The sequence below is a fragment of the Paramisgurnus dabryanus genome, chromosome 22 (genome assembly GCF_030506205.2).
Source record: "Paramisgurnus dabryanus chromosome 22, PD_genome_1.1, whole genome shotgun sequence".
NCBI lineage: Eukaryota > Metazoa > Chordata > Actinopteri > Cypriniformes > Cobitidae > Paramisgurnus > Paramisgurnus dabryanus.
In genome coordinates this window covers 22,141,099-22,165,079 of record NC_133358.1, presented here as the reverse complement: position 1 = coordinate 22,165,079, position 23,981 = coordinate 22,141,099, and the positions used below count along the sequence as shown (strand labels likewise).

The window sequence follows — 23,981 nt, the reverse complement described above, 5'->3', positions numbered from 1 at the left end:
CTAAGATCTGGAGACATATTTCAAAATGATGCTATGTTTTAGTTAGGGCTGTCACTTTTTATTCGATATTCGAATATGCATTCGAACATGACGTGAAATATCCGTATTCGAACTTTAAATAAACCATTCGGTTTTTTAAATGCCATGTGTAACGCATTTTTTACAGTAACACCTCGTAATAGGAAGGAGGCTGAGAGTGAGACCAACTGTGCGCAAGAGAGGGAATCAAATTGGACCAACATGAACCTAATGTGCATGTCAAGATAGAATTATAGTTTGTATATAAAATGACATATTAATGTTTATAGTGTTAAAAATTATAGCAGAATAAAAGCTTGTGTTAATACGTTCGCATTATGAAATTAGCATGAATGAAGATAATTTTATTATTTTTACAACGCAATGTAAACTTTATATTAAACAACAACAACAGCATTTGTCTTGTAAACGGATTTTAAATGATCATGTACTGACGGTCACGCGTCACATAGACGACAGAGTCAAGTGAGATCTGCTTAACTCAGCGGTTAGTTTTATTTCATCTCAAGTATCAAAGGGTTTGTGCTCTCTATCATTGAAAACGGGCAAGCAAACAGCACGCGCAGGGTTAATGTACTCTCCACTGACAGCTCACAAACGCGTGAGATAGGCTATGTATGTGTCCTTGTTGTCAATGAGATTATTTCTCACAAACACGCTCAAGCGCGGGATTTGTGAGCTTGTCAATGACGGGCATTAAATCCGCAGAATTCCGCGGAGTTTTCTGCCGAAATCTGCGGGGGCGAATTCCGTTTAGGCTCCTCTACTCCTGCTGCTGTTTAATTTTTAAGTTGTCACGTACTTGTTTGTAACTGTTCTGAATCGTTTTTTCATTAAGTTTTGTATTCATAAGTTGATAACCTGCTGTTTCAAACATTAAGTAAAAAGGTAATCCAGACAGCCCAGTTTATGACTGTCACTGTTAATAATTTTGTGATTGAATCTCCATTACGGTGTGGTTTCGATGCGCGCCGGGGGGGTTTGGGTTGTCCAGATATTCGAATATATTCGGATACATTGCATGATATTCGAAATCCGTTCGAATTTGATTTTTCTCAAAAGTGACAGCCCCAGTTTTAGTCAACAAGACACTGATTAATATGACATAGCATTGGATTTGGTATCTTACGCACCCAACTTAGAAACCAAAAAAACATACGATGAAAAAAATTTACTTGCACGCCACCAAAACACTCGTTCATCAATAACTCTCTGGAAAAACATTATACATTTCCAATAATTCGTCTTTTGGCAGCGTGAAAAAAATACCGGAAAGACAAAACGCTCAACCTTGTGCAACAATGTAAACAGTCAGTGTTACATCTAACCCCGCGTTAGTTTTTGCCCCGCGCACCCTACTGTATTTGTACCATTTAAAGGGCAGAGACTAGTGCTAAACCTGATCTTTGGAGGTTTTAAATGATCTGCATCAGATGATAAATCATTTAATTTGGTCAATAAATCTTTCTGTTTCTTTAATTTCTTGTTTCTAATGAAAAGACATGTAATGGATGTAAAGCCAAAATCTGGCAGACAGTAAAATGACCGATCTTTAATCTCTTTTTTTTTAACGTAACGTTTTGTTGTGTTACACAAAAACACTACGTCTTATTTAAACAGTACCGTAAGGTGCTAGATCTGCAGTATACGACTTGTGAATTTTTATTTAAAGTACTGTCATTACATTTGTGTTATATCGGCCTCATTGCTTTCTCAAACTCTGTATTGGGCACTAGCGGTCAACTACCAGCAGAGACTTCAGTGGGTCTAGAGATGCACAATGACTAGAAATACACAAGAATGCAAGATGTGTGTGGATTCGTTTTTTTATTCTGTTCTGAAAATAATCAGAATCTGCAGCACTTTAATACACACAAACTTACCAATATTCTTTATCTTAACATTATGAAGAAAGGTCATCTAAAGGACAAATTTGTGCAAAAATCTAATCGGGGTGTAATGTTCTTCAAAGCAAAGTTTTTTGCAGATCTTGTATGGCAACGTTTGTGTTAAACGTTTATAAATAATACCAAGGAGGCAACCGGCGAACTGCTGTGGCAACCATAAAATCATAATTGTGATTTTTCCAGACCCCAATAAAAACAAGCTTTAAACAATAAAAAAAATATCACATAAATGAGGGGTCTCTGAGGGAACAACAGGTTATAGGTAGAGAAATGAGCTCTGGTGATTCGCTTGGATTTAAAAATATGGGAAATCATTGTCGTTCATTTACCTTGCTTTCAGTGTGTGAACGGTGTGTATGTGTGTGAAGGGGGAGGGCGTTGGGAGGCCAATTTCCATCAGTCTTTCCTCTTCGAACGAATCAGGTAATCTAGTGAGGAAAAGACTGCAAATGGATAAAGCACTGACCAGCAATTTCACCATCAAGGAACAGAGAGATGAATTCACCACAGCCCTCCTCCATCACAGTCCAAGAACCGAACCACAGCACCACCCCTGGCCGAGACGACACACTGCAACCACCTCAAAGCAAACTCCATCAAATGAACGAGTAATTTTAACGCTTCTTCAGGCTTAACTTCCCAAATGGGCCAAAGGGTTTATTCACCCCTTTCTATTGTTCAGACTGCTTCCAGTGACCAGGATTGAAGACAACTGGAGGCTTCTAACCTTCAGAGCCCCAGTGTCCAGCCGAAACGGCTCTCTCTCGCTCAATCTGCCAGCGATGTACGTCTCCAGTTATCTAAAGCTCCACAATAACAGCAGAGCACACAGAATAGGGGGAAGATTGGTTTTCTATTGTGCTGCTGGTCTGGCATAATGCCCACTTTAAAAGCAATTCCTCCGTCATCAGAGAGAGACAGAAAATCTGGCAGATACGACACTAAATGTCTCGCCGTTTGAGGGGGAGGTGGTTGGTAAATTACAAAAAGGCGTGCGTATGTGTGAAAGTGAGTGTGTGTGAAAGAGACGAGGGCAGCTAAAAGTTTTCAAACTGTACTTTATTCCCCTATCACTCCCAAACCTTTCCATTGGCATCAACGGCACCGTAGCTCAATCCTCTACTTTTGGTCTGGTAATCGCTGGAAATGCACTTCTGAAATGCACTTTGGTGGTACAGTACAGCAGGTTTACAAACACAACCATCCCAGCCTTTAAACTGCTAATCTATGTGCTGTTTTGGTTCCTTTCATTACTTGATTTTGACTGCCTGGTCGTTGTCTAGCTCTTCACTGAATGTATTATACTTCTAATATAAAAAGTAGTTACATCCGGGTAACAGACATTGTTCACTAGCTACATTTACATATCAAATAATCCGTTTGTAATCGGATTGAAGGCTTAATCGGATTGAAAAGCCTACATGCAAATACCTTAATCAATACGATTGATATTTATGATATTAAAAAATAAACATGTTGGCAATTTATGAGAATTTATGATATTATTCTACACCACACAGGGAATAATATGGATTTTTTTTAAAGAAAGCTTCTTGCATAAAATCAGAGGTGTAAAGAGTAGCTGAAAGCCATACTTGAGTAAAAGTACAAATTCCTTACTGTAAAAATTACTCCACTACAAGTTAAAAGTCACCAATTTAAATACGACTTGAGTAAAAGTATTAAAGTAACCCAATTTAAAAGTACTCAAGTATTTTTACTCGTACTGAATGTTGGCTCAAAGATGCACTAGTCCTCAACACAAAGAGACATTGTAGGTCTGGGCAGTGAAAACTAAGAAAGTTTATTTATGAGGTTTTATTTCCTAATATAGAAAAGAAATCAAACACCTCAAAATTTTGACCTGGCAGAACAAACACAGATTAAACATAGTCATAGTCTTTTGACTAAAATGTAATTTAGTTTTAGTCATATTTTTGTCATCTGAATTGATTTAGTTTTTTGTCTAATTTTATTCATCTAAATTCCATAAGATTTTAGTCTAGAAATCTAAATTAAATTAAATTTAAACCCATTTAATTTTAGTCTAGTGTCATTGTGTACTTGAATGTGCCATGCTGAAAAATATATAGCCTAACTTTGTGATATAAATATATGGTAACACTTTACCATAATGTTCATAAGTTAACATTAGTTAGCTACATTAGTTAACATGAACTAATAATGAACTGCACTTATACAGCATTTATTCATCTTTGTTAATATTAATTTCAACAATTACTAATACTTTATTAAAATCTTGTTAACATTAGTTAATGCACTCTGAACTAACATGAACAAACAATTAAAGCTTACATTTTTATTAACTAACATTAACAAAGATGAATAAATGATGTAACAAATGTATTGCTCATGGTTTGTTCAAGTTGGTTAATACATTAACTACTGTTAACTAATGAACCTTGTTGTGAAGTGTTACCAAATATTCTTATATAGGCCTATCCTAAAAAAGATATAATTTTTATATTTAGAAAATTCCAGTAAACTAAAATTACACTAACAGAAATATGATAATGCATATTAAAAACGTGAAGTTGTTCATTTGAAAGATTAATTGAAAACACATGTAGTACGTAACACCAATATCTCACATTAGGTGCACTACATTTCTTCCGTCATGCATCCCTCAGTGAATACATTACAGCATACTTGATTAAATGTGAGGACAGTAAAATTGTACACTTATTATCAATCTTATAATGTACTTAAGTTACTCGGGCAATCAGTACAGGACCTCGCTGGTTTATTTTGGTTTATATAGTAAGTTATATCAAGTTATGTACCAGCTCAGGTTAGCTGATAAAGTAGCATCAGAGTAAACATTTGTGCTTGCCTTTGAGTTGCGGGATGACCCTCCTGCAATCGCGCATCACTTTTGTTTTGATTGTAGCATCACATGTTTAACAAAGGGTCCCTTAACTGAAGCAAATGTGATATGCATCCATATGTTTGCTCTTTATCTCTTCTCTCAGACCAGACGCGAACTTTTCTCTACAGTTTATGACATACGCAGCACGCAGATGTCCCGCTACGGTGGCTCAACGCAAGCCATTCAGCATTTGACATCAAAGTACCGCGAGACCAGACTTCTCCATATGCATTTGATTCGCTCTCGCAGTACTTTGATTTCATACGGTTGCTCTGCGCAGAGCCAAATGAAGTCCCTCAGTTGTGTGTGTGCGTGTAACCTCGCGACCACAGATTCTATCCATCATCACCCTCTGACACTTTCGTCTCGTTTTTATTTGACGAATAAACAATGTAGTGAGTAACGTTAAGTGTTATTTCAAATGTAGTGGAGTAAAGAGCACAAATACCCAATCAAAAATGTAATTGAGTAGAGAGTAAAAGTTGCCTATATTTTTGATACTCAGTACAAGTACAAAGTAGCCCAAAAAATACTTAAGTACAGTAACGAAGTACATTTACTCGAGTACTTTACACCTCTGCATAAAATAGATTCAAGCACTTTCAATGACCTGTATCTATGTATGTATATTTTCAAAAACTTCCCAGGGCCTTGAATGTTTTCCCCCAGATTCACAAACTTTCAAGGATTTCAAGGACCCGTGGGAACCCTGAATATAAAAATCGCATAGTACATGCATATCATATGTGACCCTGTCAGTGAAATCCAGGCTAAAGCCTCAATTTAATTATGAAATTAGGAGCATCAACGTTAGATTTGACTTTGACATGACCATCCTCACTAAATATTAAAGATATCAAGGTTATATTTTCCAGAAAATGTTCTTAATTATGTAGGATGATTTTATTTAGAAAACAGTAAATTACAAAAATGACCTGGCTGGGTATTCACTGACTGTTTCACATACATGATCAGTGATTCATCAGTATATCATCAGCAATTGCTCATCATAAATGATAGGCAAATTATATAATAAAATTTTATCAGAATTAAAAAATGCAGAGCCCATTACAACACAAACTCAGCCATCAATGTAAATAATCTTTTTCAGTAATGTCCAGCCTCATATGGTTTCCTTTACAACATATCAAAAGCTATAATTTCTGCCAATTATTTGGCAGTAAATCGGTCGACCTCTAGCGAGCAAGAAAATAAATCTGAAAATAGCAAGAAAAATTAACTGTCTTGCTTTTTTTGCTAGTCTTTTATCAGGAAAAACGAACACGACTTCAAAGACCTGAACATCTAATAACTGCAGCTAAATTATTGAACTCAGATAAACTGACACAGGATCAGCAAAGATGTCCAGTGCGAGATGGTAAATTTACAGCCCATACAATGGCAGAGCTACATCCCAGGGTCTAAATAAGAAACTGGACCAGGTAAAGAAAGTACATGCCATCCAGCCCTATAATTTCACCCCTAGACCCCTATAAACCCTGCAGTCTATAATACAGTAATGTGTAGTATTATAGTGATAGGGGAGATAACCGTCTCAAAGCTATACTTCAGTGCTGTGTGTGTGATGTCCTCCACTAATCCCTCAATAGACACATGCATGTACACATTCCAATGGCAAAGATGCATTTATATAAACACAGTTAAAATTGCACAGAAGTATCTTGGAAAGACAAATGATAAGCTGTGGGTAAGATTGACTTTTCACGTCAACGTGAGCCACATCGTATACGGTCAAGTGTTCTTTTGTGAAGCCCATACGGACATGACGTATTTTAACAATAGTGTGTTACATTTCAGACAAATGCACCGATGATGCACCAAAAGCAGGGTTATGAAATTGGGCTGCATGCAGATGTCTGCGCAAACCACTTTCATTATGGAAGTATTTGAGCGAAATGCAGTGCTAACAAACAAAAAACCTTGAAATGAAAAAAAAATAAGAATACATATGGTTTCAGAAAATAATAAAAAATTTAAAAAAGAGGAGGAGGAGAACAGAAGGAGAAACGTCACCTCTTATTGCACCTGGTGAAAATCAAGGCGAGAGGGTTAAAATCACTCCTCCACGAATTAGAGCCTTGGCTGCAGTGATGGGCAGTGTGGTTGACAGAACGCCACAGATTGGCCACAATTACTCGCAGAAACAACAGACGGGAAAAGTAACGAAATAAAATTCCAGAGAGAAGCCAAGTCTATAATCATGTTAGGCCCTCGCCCCCCCCATTCACTCTCCCCTCGGTCTGCTCCACGTCGTGAGTGGTCATCTATTGATTACACATTATATTTATCTACGGCTCTCCCGCTTGGCTCGGAACCTCATCGGCACATGTAAAAATAAATAAATAAATAAATGTATAAGTCTATTCCAAGAGGTCCTTTTTAATCAAGTGACATCAATCAAAACGGATTGTGGGTAAGTAGCCACTGCTCAGCTAGCGGCGGCCATGAGCGGTCTGGATCCTCCAACGGCCGGCTGAAAACATATGCTCCATGTCCCATTATTTATGAAGGGCTATCCTTTAGCCTTCTCTCCAATTACTTGCCCTATCATTTTCCAAAATCTAAAAACTGTTTTCAATCAACATAGCCAGCGCTATTACCGAGAGCCTACGGGATGAGAGGAGGCCCTCTCTCTCTCACTCCCCTTTTCCTTCCAACTGATTGGACCGCTTTGCATTCCACATCGCGCCGGTCCGTGATTGAATCCGTCGCCTGAATTACGGCTGTCGACTCGAGGATCTGAGGATTCTTAACCCAACCTCGTGGCCGCCTCCAGCCGACGTGAGGTGTGTGTGTGTAGGGATGGAAATGTGTGTTGGTCAAGCGCTTATAGGCGATGTTTGAAAGAACCTTTTTGGGACAATTAGCAATAGCGCATGTTAATGTTTACGTGCATGTCTTACGTTTATCCTCCACTGACAGGACCTTGTTGATGGCATAATCCCAGTCGAAGATGTATCTGTAGAAGCTCAGCTGGTTGTAGAGGGCTTTCTCAGAATACTAAAATGAGAGGGAAGAAAATGTACAGATCAGTCCAGCAGAAATGACAACATGCAATGATAAATTGTCAACATGTTTATTTTTATATGCAAATGTAACACGCTAAATATAGTTTATTTTGAGAAAACTCTCAGGTTACTAAATTAATAAATATTGAATACTTGATATTGTTGCTAAACAACTTTCCTTAATTTAACAATAATATGAAATAGTTCAATTGTCATTTATTTAACAGATTAGTTAATTCACTGAGGAAAAACTAAAGGGTACAATTTGATTGTTTTTATTTGTCGAAACACTTTCAATTACATATTAGTTTTTGCTGAGGCACTAAAACTGGCATCGTGACAACCATAGCATTGAAGACAATGCAGGTTATAAAAAATCCAGGACAAATTTTAACCATATCAAATGACAGATCATACCACAAAAAACAACTTATAATATACCATGGTCACACTAGACTTTCTACACTTGAAAGTTATATATAGGGGAGAGCGGGCACAACCTAACGATTTTTTATTAATTATATTTTTACATAAGCAACACACACATCTTTAACCAGAAGCCTATGTAAGCTACATGTAAAGGTGAGTTCAGACATTTTCTTAATGTTTATAGTGGTGTCAATATTATTTACAGTTTATAGTAAGAAGTATTACTCCAGTCAACTATTTAGGGGGGCAGACTCTGTGTCGTGTCATAGGCTGTATGATTTACTGTTGTAAATAAAATTTACACTTAAATGACAACGCAATTTTGTATTGCGCCATCTCTCAAACGAGTTCTTTAGTAAAATCAAATCCCTGCCTGATGAATCTGTCGTAGCCTATGACGCTCTCACGTCATTTATTTTACTGATGAGGAATGACATATCATTGTTCGGAACTACGTTCACGTAACGTAAATAACGTAAAAACCAATTCCGTTACTAATACAGTTTATATTGAGTTCTGTGTTTTCAAGTGGATTAATAATTTGGTGGGGCACTGCCCATAGACTGTAGACAAGCTACTGTTGGTTATTTATAAGTTGTTTTATAATTTTCCCCTTGAAACATTGTGCTGCCTGCATGGCATCAAGATAACCTGGCTTAGGTAGCGTGCAAACCAAAGCTTTTAAACGCGGCTGAAAACGCCTGGAGGACGCCGAATGCCAGCTGTTTTTTCAGCGGAGGGCTTTGTTTGCTGTGATACTTGATCTGTGAGTCGGTTGGTTGTTGTGATATTTGTCCCGCCCTTCGTCCATTGGATGGCCGTGTGAGAACTTACATTGACGAGCTGAGCTTTTCACCCAAAGTTAAATATTTTCCGACCACAGCGTGGAAAAAACGGACAGCTGCTGGCTGTTTTGAAAAAACATACGCCGGCTACTTTGTTGTGCATGCCCCCAGTTTATGTACATTCTATGCTTTGCCCACCCTGTTTTATAAAGGCCCACCCACTTGAAAATTTCTGGCTTCGCCACGGACTAGCACATTTATTTTATTGGCAGCCAGCAATCATTCGTGTGTAGCTTATTTAAAACAACGGCAAGAATTACGCTAACGTTAGCCGTTTTCATATTGTAAGTGCTGAGGGGTTAGTTTAGACACTGATTAATATGACATAGCATTGGTTTTGGTATCTTACACACCCAACTTAGAAATCGAAAAAAAAAGGATGAAAAATTTTACTTACATGCCACCAAAACACTCGTTCATCAATAACTCTCTGGAAAAACATTATTCATTTCCAATAATTTGGGGGAGATCGTCTTTTGGCAGTGTGAAAAAACACCGGAAAAAAACAAAACTCAACCTTGGGCAACAATGTAAACAGTCCGTGTTACAACTAATCCCGCGTTAGTTTTTGCCCTGCGCACCCCTACAGTCGCAATCAAAGTTATTCAATTCAATAAGTAATAATTTTAAGTGTATGCTTTTCTTAAGTTAAATTGCATATATAATAGTTTTGTGCAATTAAAAATGATAATGTCAATATATCATGTTATGCTTTTGAGCAATAGTTTTTTTTTGTTATTCAGCTATGTCATAATTATTTAACCCATATTTAACACTGGTGCTTTTGAGTGCCTTATTTGTATGGTATGGTACAAAATTGTGTTAGAAGACAAGTATATTTTGCATTTGGCCGACGCTTTTAAGCGACTTAAGCTATAGATTTAACCAGTAGTACCCATGTGTAACAGTAACAGTATTCAAACCCATGACCTTTTGCACTGCAAATGCAATGCTATACCACTAAGCTATACAGGAACAAGTACGCATTTGAAAACATGTAAAAAGCCTTTAACAAAATCGAATTAGCTTGTTCTGTTACACATATATTATAAATATATAATAATGACATCACATGGCAAACCTAATGCTTCCGCCATCTTGGATTTGCTGAAAAAGTGTAAACTTTTTTGAAATATGGTATATTTTGTAACAGTGAAATTTATCGCTGGATCTTGCGTTACTAGACTGATGCATTGGCGTGAGTATGAATGGAAGTCAATTAAATAAAAAGTCTAAAGTGGCCATGGCATAAATGCTACTGTATAGTTCTGTCTTTGAATTTTAGTGCCACGATAGATGCTGATTGTTTCACTGCATATTCAATAAAACAAACTAAAAAAAAAATGCAAAAGGGAAAAACCAATTAGCTAAAATCATACTCATGTAGTTCAGTAAAACATGTCTTTGTCACATGAATTGAAAGGTTGAAGCGTAGTGAGATTGGCGAGACTCAATCAGTGAGATCTGAAGAATCACCTGTGTTAATTACAGCTGTGAAGATAGGAGCTGTTTGCCATATATTCTCCACTGTCACAGATGGTGACAAACACAAGCACAGTCAAACGCCAACGTTATTGCCATAAAACACGTGAAACGGTCTGATTGGCCGAAAACAGGCAGTGCACCATCCACCTTCTCTCCTTACAAGCAAGAAAACGGTGTTTGGTTTGTAAATTCAGCTGTAATTACCGTTACCCATGTGTCTAACTGCCAGAGGCGCGCAGGTCGAGCGAGAGAATAAAAGAGAACGGGGAGAGAGAGAGAGAGAGACAGTCAAGCTCTGAAATTACCTCTTTCATAATAGTTTGTTTTGATAAGGCACCGTGTGTGGATCTGATGAACAACTGTTGCTGTCAATTTGATTAGCCATTATACTTTTATGTTAATTGCTGTTATTGGGTCACAGTCTCTTCATGTCACCATAGAATCAGAGCGATGTGGGTGCCGTGGGAGTTTAGCAAGGGCTCTTTCCTCAGCAGACCGGCTTTTAATTGCCCTCTACAGCTTCCGATGAGCCCAGCAGCTGTTGACCCATAATGCACTGGCTGGTCAACAGCCGTGCCTGTCGATTCAGCAATGCGACCATAATGGAGCTTTGATAATCAGCGCCAGCGTCACGTGCGAGTAAACAGGCTCTCCACCGGATGCAAACCACTCTAACCAAAAACACCTGCAAACATGGAGACGATCGTAGGAACCTTAAATACAGTACAATAAGTGGACATAGGTGCAGGGCCAGGCCAGGACAAGCTTTGCAGCTGTGCTGACAGGTGTCAAAAGGGGTGTGACTAAGACATCGTCAAACGTTATTTAATTTAAACCCCCCCACCCCACAAACAGAGGCCCCTCCCATTTGCGGCTTTGCACGGCTCAATGCTTTGTTCCTGTACTGACACCATTTCAATTTTCTCCACAAATCTGCAGCATTTTCGGCCCGAGTGACTGAGGAGCAAACCAGCTGTGAAATTGCCTCTCTCCAGAGACCCCCGCCTCATCCCCCATCCCAATCGCCCATCCCTTTGCAGCCCCCTGATAAAGACATGGCAGCCAGGGAACACTTCCCACTCCCGTACTCCCGAACCCTTAGTGCAACCTAAACACGGACTGCTGGAAGACCTGGATGAAGTGACAGAGAATAAAGAAACGGGGAAAGAGTCAAAGTGTCAACTATTACCACCATAAGGTGAGGTGGAAAAAAATAGGCAAACACCCAAAAGACCTTTAGGAACCCTTAAAGAAATTATGAATGCACAAGTTTGAGTCTATGGTGTGGTGCCTGTACATACTGTACATGAATGACTTGACACATATCATGTGGATCATCTACACATATAGCACAAGTTAGCTCCTTAAGGCCATGGTGCTTGTATTTAAAAGATGTATAATACTCCTTTTAAGCTCAGCGAAAATGGCTACTCTTTCAATTCATGAGGATCTGTGCAGCTGCAAAAGGAGAAGCTGAAAAAAAGAGAAAATCTCCAAACAGTTTTAATGAGGCTTAACAAAAAAAAAAAAAAAACGCTTCAATCTGAGTTAATTTTAACGGTCTGAGCTGAAAAGGAAGGCGATCGGCATCACAAGGTTTCATAACGAGTCAATATATGTAAATCTTTACAAGGCAAACACAGTGGGAAACAAAGACATTTAACTGAAGCGCCCGTTGATGTCTCCACTTTTTGTGCACATAATTTCTCCCCATTGAAAGGTATAATTGCCTGCTATTTGAAGATATTCATGCTCAATTTTTGAAATTAATTTCAATTGGGGGGAAATGTAGAAATGTCAGCTCCCGTGAAAGGGATTTGATTTCAATTATCCTTGCTCAAAGGACTGTGATTTCCAAATACACTTAAGCAAAATTATGACAAGAATTTTTGTTCCCAGAAATTCAGTGTTTAAAGAGCGATTAGACGATAAATGGACTGGCTTTGAATTGAAGTGAATGCGCCGGTTACCATCTGAAAGGCACTCAATTATCCCTGATTGCTCCTGTTATAATGTATCAAATAGAGATACCTGCTATTGCTGTAATTTGTGTGAAAATTAACATGCTGCAATTTCCACTAGAGGGAAAAAAGGAAGCCCTAATGGGTGCCTGAACGTACATCAATAAAATGGAGAGAGAGAGGCAGAGAGAGACAGCGGGTGTGGGGGGGCTGTGGTTGGAGAGATCTATGAGAAAGCAGCTGAACAAGAAAAGAAAAAAAAAACAGAGCGAGCCAGTGTTAAAGGAAAAGAGCGAGAGAGAAAGAGAGAGAAAAAATTTAATTTACTGAAAATATTACAAATTGCACCTGTGTACAACTCCTTCAAATTACCGGCCAATCAGCCGAGGGTGCCTATTACGCTTCCATTTAATCTGGATACAATGGTAGTCAATGTCTCTGTGTCCGTGGAGACGCCAGTGGAGATGCTTTGCTGTCAGCCGAGCTGTAAAGCCCACAACGGCGGAGAGATGGTAGCGGGGTGAGGAAGTTAATGTTTTATTCAGCTGGCAGTTTAAACTGCCATCTCACCAGGCAGAACAGAGGACAGCTAAGTGGCGATGGTGACAAGAGAAATTGTCCTTTTGGGTTTCAACCTGTCGCCACAGAACTAGACGCAGATATAAAGCAGACGAAGGGAGGAGGAGAAAGAAAGAATGATGGAGGACTGGGGGAGATCTGTCGGTTCTGGTTTAAAACAATAAAGGGGAACGACGGATACAAAGGTAGACGCTGATTTTGAAAAGGACGTCACTCACTCACGTCTGCACTGGCAAAAAGTGGGAGTTTTTGATAGCAGGTGAACCCTCTTGAGATGATAACAGAAAGCTGAAACAACTGCTTTTATTTTGTAGCAAACACAGATGGATTACAGTAACACTATAGTACAATCTAGACTGCTGGGTTGATTAGATCTCACAATAAATTTGCTTTAAAAGTCCATATTTGTTTTTGTCTCCCATCTGATGATTCGTCAAGGTCATTGACCATTTTTAGTTTCATAACACGTTACCTGATTGCGCATAAATCATCACTACTAAGGCACATCACTGAAAAATATACAAAACTTTTTATTAACGTTCATCATGAGGTTATTATTTTTTAATAAAAAATATTTCCCTCTGATGCCACCAAGATATCAAAGGCTATTGGATAAAGTAATCCAACAAAACACCAGCTATCAAAGCACTGTACTATGCCAAAGTACATGTTTTTTTATATCAGGTACACCCACTTTAAGTGATCACAGTGAGCACACGCTCTCCAGCAGAAGTCCATCCTGGCCAAGGCCTAGTCTTGCTGGAGGCTGGTTTATTTTATCACGGCAGCTTGTTAAAGCAGGAAGTGAACCCACATCATGTCAGATGGGTCGGAAGGTTCGAGTAATATATAACTGGTATAACAATGTGACAGGGATGTAACAGGATAAGAAAGAAGATAGAAGGGAATAAAGGGCCTGAACTGTGTCAGGGAGAACTTTCACAGGCTCCACAGCACCACCACCTGGACAAACACCGCTTTTTGTATAGCAGTGACTTTAACCAGTGGTAAACATACCCCAGGGGGGTACTAATTTAATTTTAAAGAATTAGATTTTGTTAAATTAAATAATTAATTAAAACCAAAATAAACAAAGTCTAAGATTTAAAGGGCTATTTATATACAATCTAATGTTTTTTTAGGAATAAATAACAGCTTAACGCAGAGGTCTTCAACCTTTTTTAGGCCAAGGACCCCATATAGGATAGAAAGGAGTAACAGCGACCCCCAGTACATGTAACAACTTAAGACGTTTTTATGATGGTTATGTTACAAAGATATTAAAATATTTTTTCAGCATATCACATAACATTTAATTTAACTGGTAGATTTTATAGTGGAAACGTTATGCTCTTCGTTTTAATTCATGTTTTAATTAATGCATTTTTTATCCCTAATTTCATCCGTTCAAACAATATATTTAATATATATACACAGACTATATTTTTAAGAAATGTTCACAGCTACTTAGTCTTCTTAGAAGACTGAATTGCCTGGGAGTTAGTGCAAAGATTATTGAATTAGTGTATATTACACATATTGAAAGTATTTTAACCTTCCATCTCTCTCTGCTTGGTTTAGTCATTTAATCTGCAAACTGAAGAATAGGCTTAATAGGATAGTGTTAATGGCTAGTAAAATAGTAGGAAAACCTCAAAAATACACTGAAAGATTGAAGAGGAAGGCCAGAAAAATTACTGCAGATAGTACTCATCCCCTTTCTGTCCAGTTCGAGCCTCTAAAGTCTGGGAGACGCTTCAGAGTACCTATGGCTTAAAGTACTTTAAAAAAATATTTTATTCCAAATGCTATAAGCATTCTTAAACAAACTAAGTAATAATAACAAATGAGTTTTAAGGTATTATAGTATATTTTCCATCATGATATTTTGCATTGTATTATTACTCATGTTTTGCTTTTTAATTTCTTAATTTTTTGGAAATGTTGTCTGTATGTTTTTTGTCCTGTGTGTTTGGTGAGCCAAAGAACAATTTCCACCTTGGTGGACAATAAAGATTTATTCTATTCTATTCTATATATTTTGCAGATATTTTGCATTCAAATAATACTCGTGTCAACATTTCAAGTGGATTAAAACCTTTCCTAAAAGTCGTCTAAAATTTTAAACAATACTTGTTCTTTTTTTAAGAAAACTTTGATGAACTTTTTTTAATCCACTTGAAATGTTGACTAGTATACTTGGAGGACCTCCAGTAAAACCACTACAGGCCCCCAAGGGTCCCCGGACCCACTGTTGAACACCTATGGCTTAACACACTCAGTTACTTTACAGGTACTGAAAACGTACAGAAGACATTTTTGATAGAGGTAGTGCAACAACACTTATTAAAATCTTAATTAAATTAAATCATTTTAATATTTGATATCCAACAAAATAGGAGTAAAAGGACGATTTCTATGTTTGTGTCGATAAAAGTGACCAACATAAGTCTGAATGGTTGGGTAACAAGAGCGTATACAGTACCTCAGGTCTCAGTGTGGATCTGAGACAGGCAGGGCAGATCGGCCCAGACCTTGAAAATGCAATGGGAAGCCGACGGGTTCGGTTCTGACAAGCCTGATCCTCACAAAGCAGCCAACCCTGTATACAGTGAGAAAGAGAGAGAGATACAACTTAGTGCACTTTTTTCTTATCAATGACCAAATTTTCTGATCATCAGTGATGCATGTGACCCTATGTGGCTACGGTCCCCAGGAGATGGGCAACCGGTGCTATTGCCTGTGGTGGGGCCCGTGTGAGGCCTCAGACTGCAGCAGATGCAGCTGCCCCCCTGCTGACACTGCCTTTTCTGCCCCTGTTATTACAGCAGGGGCCAGGGGGTAATGCCCTGCTAATGACGGAGCACTAAATAAACCCCTAGTATCAGAGAAGCACCTGTCTCTGAAGCATTACCACCACCTACCCTTCTATAGAAAGATGGTGAGAGAGAAAGAGAGACAGAAAAGAATATAAATATATATATAAATATATATATAAATATATATAAATATATATATATATAAATATATATAAATATATATAAATATATATAAATATATATATATATATAAATATATATATATATATATATATAAATATATATATATATAAATATATAAATATAAATATATAAATATAAATATATAAATATAAATATATAAATATAAATATATAAATATAAATATATATATATATATATATAAATCTATAAATCTATCAGTAACTGTACTTTATCAATAATGTCATAAAAATGTAACAACCTGACTTCATTCTGGTGTGAAACGTTCATGTCAAAAACTAAAAATATAACAAATTCCTGACTGCAATTTCGCCCTCAGTATCTTACAGCAATAAACACAAAACATTAAATCTTTTCCCAGTCAATGAAAACCAAAAGAAACAAAGTATAAAATAACGAGAATGATTCAAATTCATCTTAACATTCATAACCGTCTTAATTAGCTTTCATTTTCTGAACTCCAAGCATCTCTGAATGGTTTCTTTCAAGCTTATCACCCTTGTTAAATCCAGAGATGAGTCTTATCATTCCACCTGTGCTGTCAAACACATTGGCCTATGTGGTTATTGTTAGGACCTCACAACATTATCAGAATCAACAGCTTGTTTTAATTTCCCAATTAATCTCATCTACATGGCGTTTTGTGTGGAGGAGCCGATGTTATTTGGGTAATTAGCACTAAGCCCCAGAGCCGAGGGATACCCAGAGTGTGTAATTGAATCCGAACATATGTGAGCTGTTTGGCTTTCATTTTGAAGACAGTGCCGTGTTATCACCCCTCTGTTTGCCTTAACGGACCTTTTGTGTTTCTGGAGGCCCAAGACTAAACCAACATTTCTGTTCCCATGGGCTTAGAGAAAGACTTTGGATAGAGGAACACACACAGGCCAGCTTACAAACGCACAAGTATGTCAGACACAAAAGTCAAGATGGACAGCAATCAGAGACTTCTTCCCATGTACAGTGATCTGATTAGAAGAAAAAGCCATAGATAGTGGCGGATTACCAAAATGCCCCATTAGACCATTTTTGCTCCATAATATTCTAAACCTGAAAATAATGACTTTGAGTTTGCGTAAGGGTTACATGTACATCTTACCAGCATTCAAATTTCCCACCCCCTTTTTATGAAACACTCTCAATGAACAGCGTCAAGGTGTGCACTTTACAAATTATGACCTTAAACGTATTAAAGGTCTTGTTCTTTCCGTGTTTTTAAAGCTTTGATTGTGTACAATGCGCAATATAACTTGTGTTCATGTTTCACATGTAAAAAAAACCTCTGTATTTTTCACACAATTTACTGATCCTTTTTAGCGCTGTTTTTACTGTCGTCAAAACAGGCTAATGTCTTCCTTGTTTTAGGAAGTCCCTCCTTCACAAATATGTATCGAGTTCTGATTGTGTAGTTTGTTTAGTGTATTGTGATTCGACAGCAGCTTAGCTTGCCGTTAGCTTAGCTGGTGACTGACGTATTCCTGTGGGCGGAGTTTAGTAAAAAAACTGTTCTAGTGACGTCATTAAAGCAGGAAGTAGAGGGATGTAGTCCGAACCGGCCGTTCGCTGTAGGCTTTAAAAGGCGAATTCTGTTAAAGAAAATATATCGCCTGGCAGTGAAGTTTGAGCTTTATAATTTTACAGGTATTATTTATGCTATTATAGCAACATTACACACTAACTAGGGTTTAAAAAAATGGGATCAGGAAGAATGTGACCTTTAAAAAGATAGTTTTCTCCAAAAGGAAAATCCATTATATACTTACCCTTAATTTTTCTGCTGAACACAAAGGAAAATATTTTGAGCAATGTTTGTAACCGTTTTTGAGCACCATTGACATTCATGGTATTTTTATTTCCCACAATGAAACTCAATGGTGCTCCTGTTTCCTGCTTGGTTACAAATAATTAGCTTTTTGTTCAGCAGAACAAAACAAAATGTATACAGGTTTGCAACAACTTGAGGGTGAGTAAATTATGGCTTTTTGGGTGAAATATCCTTTTGAAGTACGTAAATGCAATGCTGCTTCTAGTTGGTAAAGCATTTACAAGTATACGGTCATATACTGTATATACAGTTTTAACATTTGAGAAAACATTTAAGGAAACTAGGCACAGAAAAGCATTTAAGCTAATGCCAAATATAGTAATAAAAGATCAACATCGAAAATGCAAAATAAATCGCATTTAACTCAAAATGTTACATAAAATCAAGCTAACATATCAAAGCAAAGTCTTTGTTACGGGCCCTCACATTTTCACAGCTTCACAGAGGATCACTGGGATCCTACAAACCTGAAATCTATGTACGAAACCACACGTCCAGACAAAATACGTTAAACAAGTTTAGAAATCCAAAACCTAATAGTGCTTGTTTTATAAGTAATCTCCTTTTGCATCTTTATTGTAACCAACAAGAAAGGGAGGATGGGAAAAATGAAGAAAATCAGAGAGCAAGACAGAGAAAAAAAACCATCTAATTGAAACACTAAGAGCTCGCTCTGCAAGAGAGAGAGGCAGGATAAAGCTTCATAATTGCATAATTATACCAGTCGATACCTGACACTGCGAATACAGCCACTTCTGCAGCCGTCAAATGAGTTCCACATAATTTAACCAAACACTGGGCAAAGACTGAGGCCCACAGATCAGTGCAAGCTACCGGAAAAACGCTCCCGATCTCCTCCTTTCTCTCTATCCTCTCTCGCGCGCTTTCTCCATTTCACGGTCCCATCCGTACCTGCCGTTCCTCTACCGAGGCCATTTTTCAATTTTACCTAGGATTTTTCAGTTCAACTCGGACTACAATTGGAAACAACACTTAATATTTCATGTATCTGTGTCAGGTTTGTAAGAAGTGAGGTTGCTTTACACTTTTACGATGCTATGGTATTGTGGTTGGTAACTAAGGTGTTGCTAGGTGGCTTCTTACAAGCAAACTAAGTCTAAAAGAGCACACCTCCAAATCTCTATGATATTGTATTTAAATCCAGATCTTTACTCATAGGCGATGTTTCGCGTTTGTGGTTGGGGGGCTCCTACAGGCAAACAAGGGTAGTGCAATACTTTGAGAAGGCTAAAATTGTTTTAATTCGTTTTAACCGTAAGTAACCATGTCTACTAGGAATGCCACAATTCTCAATATAATATTGAACCATTTAGTTCGCCCCCACGGTCCAATACACACATGTGAATCGTGGTTAATTACAAACAATATCAATGTAAAGATGCAAATTTGCATGGGGCAATGCGAATGACGCTAATTGGGCTTTGTTATTGCCCCAAACGTGCGTTATTTGCCTCACACACGTCTTCCGGCAAGTTTCAAAAGTTAGACTCAAGAAGAGAAATCCCACCAGTAATCGTGATTGAGGAACGCATTTTGGTTTCTACACAGCATAGAATGATGTTGGACTTAACAGTAGTGCAAGAAGGCAGGGCTTGACATTAAGGCTTGTCCGGGGCAAGTGGATTTTTTGTAGGACAAGTGTAAGAGAAAATTAGTTGTCCGACTGGACAAGTTACATTTCAAACAATGTTACTTAATGTTATGTGCTGTTAACGACAGAGCAGAACGCGCAGCGCAAACACCAAGCGGAATATTGAACAGAGAGCGCAGCGCGCCGACACACAAACACACACGCGCATGAGACCTGATCGCCGAACACGGAGGGGCAGGACGGCATGGAGTGGAGGGTGATGTTTCTTCAGGCTCCGGCGTGAATATAAATGACAGGCACTTCAACCGCGTTTTCATCACTGTGTGTCAAAAAAGCCGATTTAAGTCCGTATTTTTTCTCTTCTAAAGTTCGGTAAAAACTCATAATGGGCTTAAAATCTTGTTTAAGAATCTGTTTTATAATGAGAATCTCTCTTTCAGCGCACCTATGTGTGTGCCACGCGACAGCCAATTTGAATCTGACAGAGTTCATCACTGTACATTCAAAAATCCCATACAAACATTACAGTGTAAATGCTAGGATTAAGATTGATTTTATATATAACAGATAATCTGGATACATTTATCCTAATAAGTTTTTTTTAAACATGGTTATGTTTTAGTGTTTTGCTTAAGTGTTTTAATCTCAGACAATCATTGCAATGTGGGAAAAATGAAGAGAAAGGCAGCAGATATAGCATCCTTCTTCAGAAAGAGTAGCAAGAAGCAGCCAAATGAATCTTAGTAAAATACATTTCAGTGGCCTACAAAATTCACGTGATTTTCTGGTCTCTATAGTTTTCAGCAAAGGGAGATATAAATCCTGGTTTCAAAGTAAATTTCAAAAGTTTTCTTTGATTAAATAGTAAAAAAAACCTTGAGGTTGAATTATGTCTATAATTGTATGTTAATCTCAATTCATTTTAATTTAAATTAAAGTATTGTAGCAATTGTATGTTATACATTATTCTGATTAACGCACCTATAATACTTAAAAGTATTTTAAGGTTGGATGATAGAGATTTTATGTGCCAGCCCAGAGTAACTGCTGGCTCCTGCCTGGCCACCCCTATGAAAAATCCGCCACTGATTAGCAAAACACAAAAAATACATTATATTATAAATCTTTACCTGGACATTTGTGACTTTTGTGCATGAACAAGTGAAACACAAATTTTTTCCTCAAAAAGTTACTGTCAAGCCCTGAATAAGGTACAGCCTTCATTTACAATGTGAAGTTTAATTTACTAAGTACAGGTATATAAAATGGCCAATTTATGTTTACATGTTTGTTTTCAAAATGTAAGAATTCATGTGTTCCCCAGTTTGAATGGGATATCATTTTTATATACATATATCTTCATTTAACTAGATCTTATATTTTATCAATACACTAGAAATGTGTAAGATGATTTTCCATTTACATTAAATAAAGAGAATTGCAATAAAAAGTTTTTTTTTGCATCTTAACATCTCACTGTTCCTGTTACCCAAGCATAGAATAATTTTAAAACACTTTAAAAGACCAAATCATCAGAACCGAACTGAAAACCGTGGATAAAGAACTGACGTATGTATTGAACCGTAGACTAACTGTATTGTTGCATACCTAATGTCTACCTATTAAAATATTAAATTAGACAAATAAAATATAAATTCTCATATTTTTATTTTATTAATAGCTCAAACAAAATCATAATTGGTCTTGGACTGGGGCCGTTCCCCTCCTGCCCCAGCAACTCCACTTATGCCTTTATAAGGGATGCACCAATACAACATGTCTGTTTCGTTACTGATATTCGATTACTTAGACCAAAACATTTTTTTTCAAATCATATCATCAGATCATATAAACTGCAATTCTGTAATTTCTGTGACCCAATTCAAAATAATCCCACAGCGCAAGATGTGATGCACTTTTCCAATGCTTTTGATTGCCAGGATAAAATCTGCATTGATCCTCGGTTGTTTTTAAGCAATCTGCCGATGTACAATTGTGAGAATAGTTGCTTTTATCTGCTGATACCGATTATAGGCCAATACATTGGTGCATTGCTAATCTTTTCACATTCACATTTTTATCTAAAGTTAAGTCTAAACATTTTACAAAAGTTACAGCACATGATGAGGCAGCACAAACCATTGCAAAGTTTAACACTCAGGGTTAGTGGTTTTTCAAATCCCCTATGTATGAGCAACAGCAATAATGATGTTTGTCTAGCAAGCACTGGTAATGAAGGAATTTTGCCATCTAAATATCCTTACAAATCCACCAATCCCACCTTGCACACACACAAGCCTTCTCTCTGATGCGCTTAATCCACAGCAGCCCCTTTTAGTCTTGAAAAAAGCTGCGATTACATGCACCTCTGTGCAAAAAAGCCCCGAGACAACAGCCTCTCACAGGCTTTGTGCCTCCGTAATCAACAGCTGTACATTCACACAGTGGCTGCGGAGCCCGAGAGTGGCTGAATGGACGCAAATGCGTCCACTTTGTACATCTCTGCTTTAATCAAGCCTTTTCTATTCAGCAATCTGACCTTTTGTTCAAAACAGGATTATTGCTTTTTTATTTATTTATTTCTGTCCTCCCCCCCACCGCCGCCACCACCACATCCCCAAACCGGTTACCAAGGGCGAAGCACATGACGAACGTAATTGCAATAATTTGTTAAACGCCATGGCAACCCACATTAGAATGGGGTAAATACGGGGGGTGCCACTTCGTGCCACGCTCTCATTTTGCCGAAGACGCAAGGAGTCAGATGACAACGAAGAAGGAATCAGGGGAAAGAAAGGGGGAAGGGAGAAAGGAGAGGAAAGCATATTTGCTTTGTCTCCAAAGGGTGGTTTTATTGGTAACGGTGGTGAGCTGTAGGTGGAGGTGCCTGTGATTTCTTTCGTGATTAATGCCTAGCTGCCGTTCCGTAGGAAACTCAACAAACAGCTCTGACTTCCAATCTGTAACCATGTAAGCCGCGAGTCCTCCCTCACGCGGACAGGCTTTCTTCCTTCTATCTGTGCGAACAAACAACTCTATTTGAGCTCTCCCCTCAGCTGAAAGGAATCCTTAATTACACAATATCAGCCTCTTCATTGCACCCAGTGTGGGAGGGGAAGGTTGAGCGGTGTCCACTGAAGCCAGGCCTGCGCAGGGAGGGGGGTGGTGGTGGTGGGTCGCATTCACAACCAGCAGCTGTTTCACACATACTGACAAAAGAAGCTACAGGCACCATCCCAGAGAGGGAGGTCGCTACATTCAGTCGACTAATTGATTTCTGCACAGCACTGTGGGACAACTTTCCTCGACTTACAAAGCAGATTTGCGCATCTCAGAACATCTCCGTACCCTCACTGAGTTTCCTGTGATGTTGAGCATTCCAGGAACACACCCGACATTCCAGAACTTCCCAGCAGCTCCCGAAACTGGCGCGCTCGTCCTGATTGGACCTGGAGCGCTTGACAGAGTCAATGATTATGCCTGTCAATCAAAACCCTCAGCTGGGAAATTAGATACACAGACGTATCCAAGCTCTTAACGTAGGCCCAATATCTGCATGCTTGTCACATCGCCAGCGAGCGTATTTCTGCAATATAGTAAAGACAGCCGAACTAAATGAAACCCATTTGTGACGCAGCGGGAGGGGAGGTGGTTGTTTTGAAGGAGGCGAAAGGCCGCATCTGAAATTCAATAAAGATACAAAATAAACAAACAGCATGTGGAAGGTGAGGGTAAATTAACCCGTGCTTATCGAGTGGCCAGAGGATGTTTGGCTAGTGCTGACACTCATTAGTGTCTCGATTTAAAATCCTGAAACATATACAGTCAAATGAATTTGGCTGTGTATATTTCATCTTAAGATGATGGCTTTCAGATCAACTTTTACAAAGTTAAGGGTAGAGAATGACCCTTGGAAAACAACCCAAAACTCTGCAAGTAACTACTTCACAGTATATAACAACTTTACAGGGCCGTCACACTAAACACTGCCTTCTTTTCCAGTCTTTAAGTCTTGAACAAATAAAATAATTTGTCCATATCACAAACATAAAACTTTATTCACCCAGCAGTATTACAAACACTAACCTAAAGGATTATTAGGAACACCATACTACTACTGAGTTGGACCCCCTTTCGCCTTCAGAACTGCCTTTATTCTACGTGGCACTGATTCAACAAGGTGCTGAAATCATTCTTTAGAAATGTTGGCCCATATTGATAGGATAACATCTTGCAGTTGATTTGTGGGATGCACATCCAGGGCACGAAGCTCCCATTCCACCACATCCCAAAGATGCTCTATTGGACATCTGGTGACTGTGGGTGCCATTTTAGTACAGTGAACTCATTGTCATGTTCA

The 23,981-nt window shown here is 38.2% G+C and overlaps 1 protein-coding gene across 1 annotated transcript in view; it reads right to left on the bottom strand.

Annotated features, from left to right (window-relative positions):
- Positions 1 to 23,981, bottom strand: part of pola1 (polymerase (DNA directed), alpha 1) — a 56,139-nt gene that overhangs the window by 4,902 nt on the left and 27,256 nt on the right. The window contains exons 35-36 of the mRNA XM_065258266.1: positions 15,650 to 15,766; positions 7,761 to 7,857 (exon numbers count right to left, since the gene is read on the bottom strand). Coding sequence (XP_065114338.1) covers positions 7,761 to 7,857; positions 15,650 to 15,766 — 214 coding nt within the window. The remainder of the gene's footprint in view (positions 1 to 7,760; positions 7,858 to 15,649; positions 15,767 to 23,981) is intronic.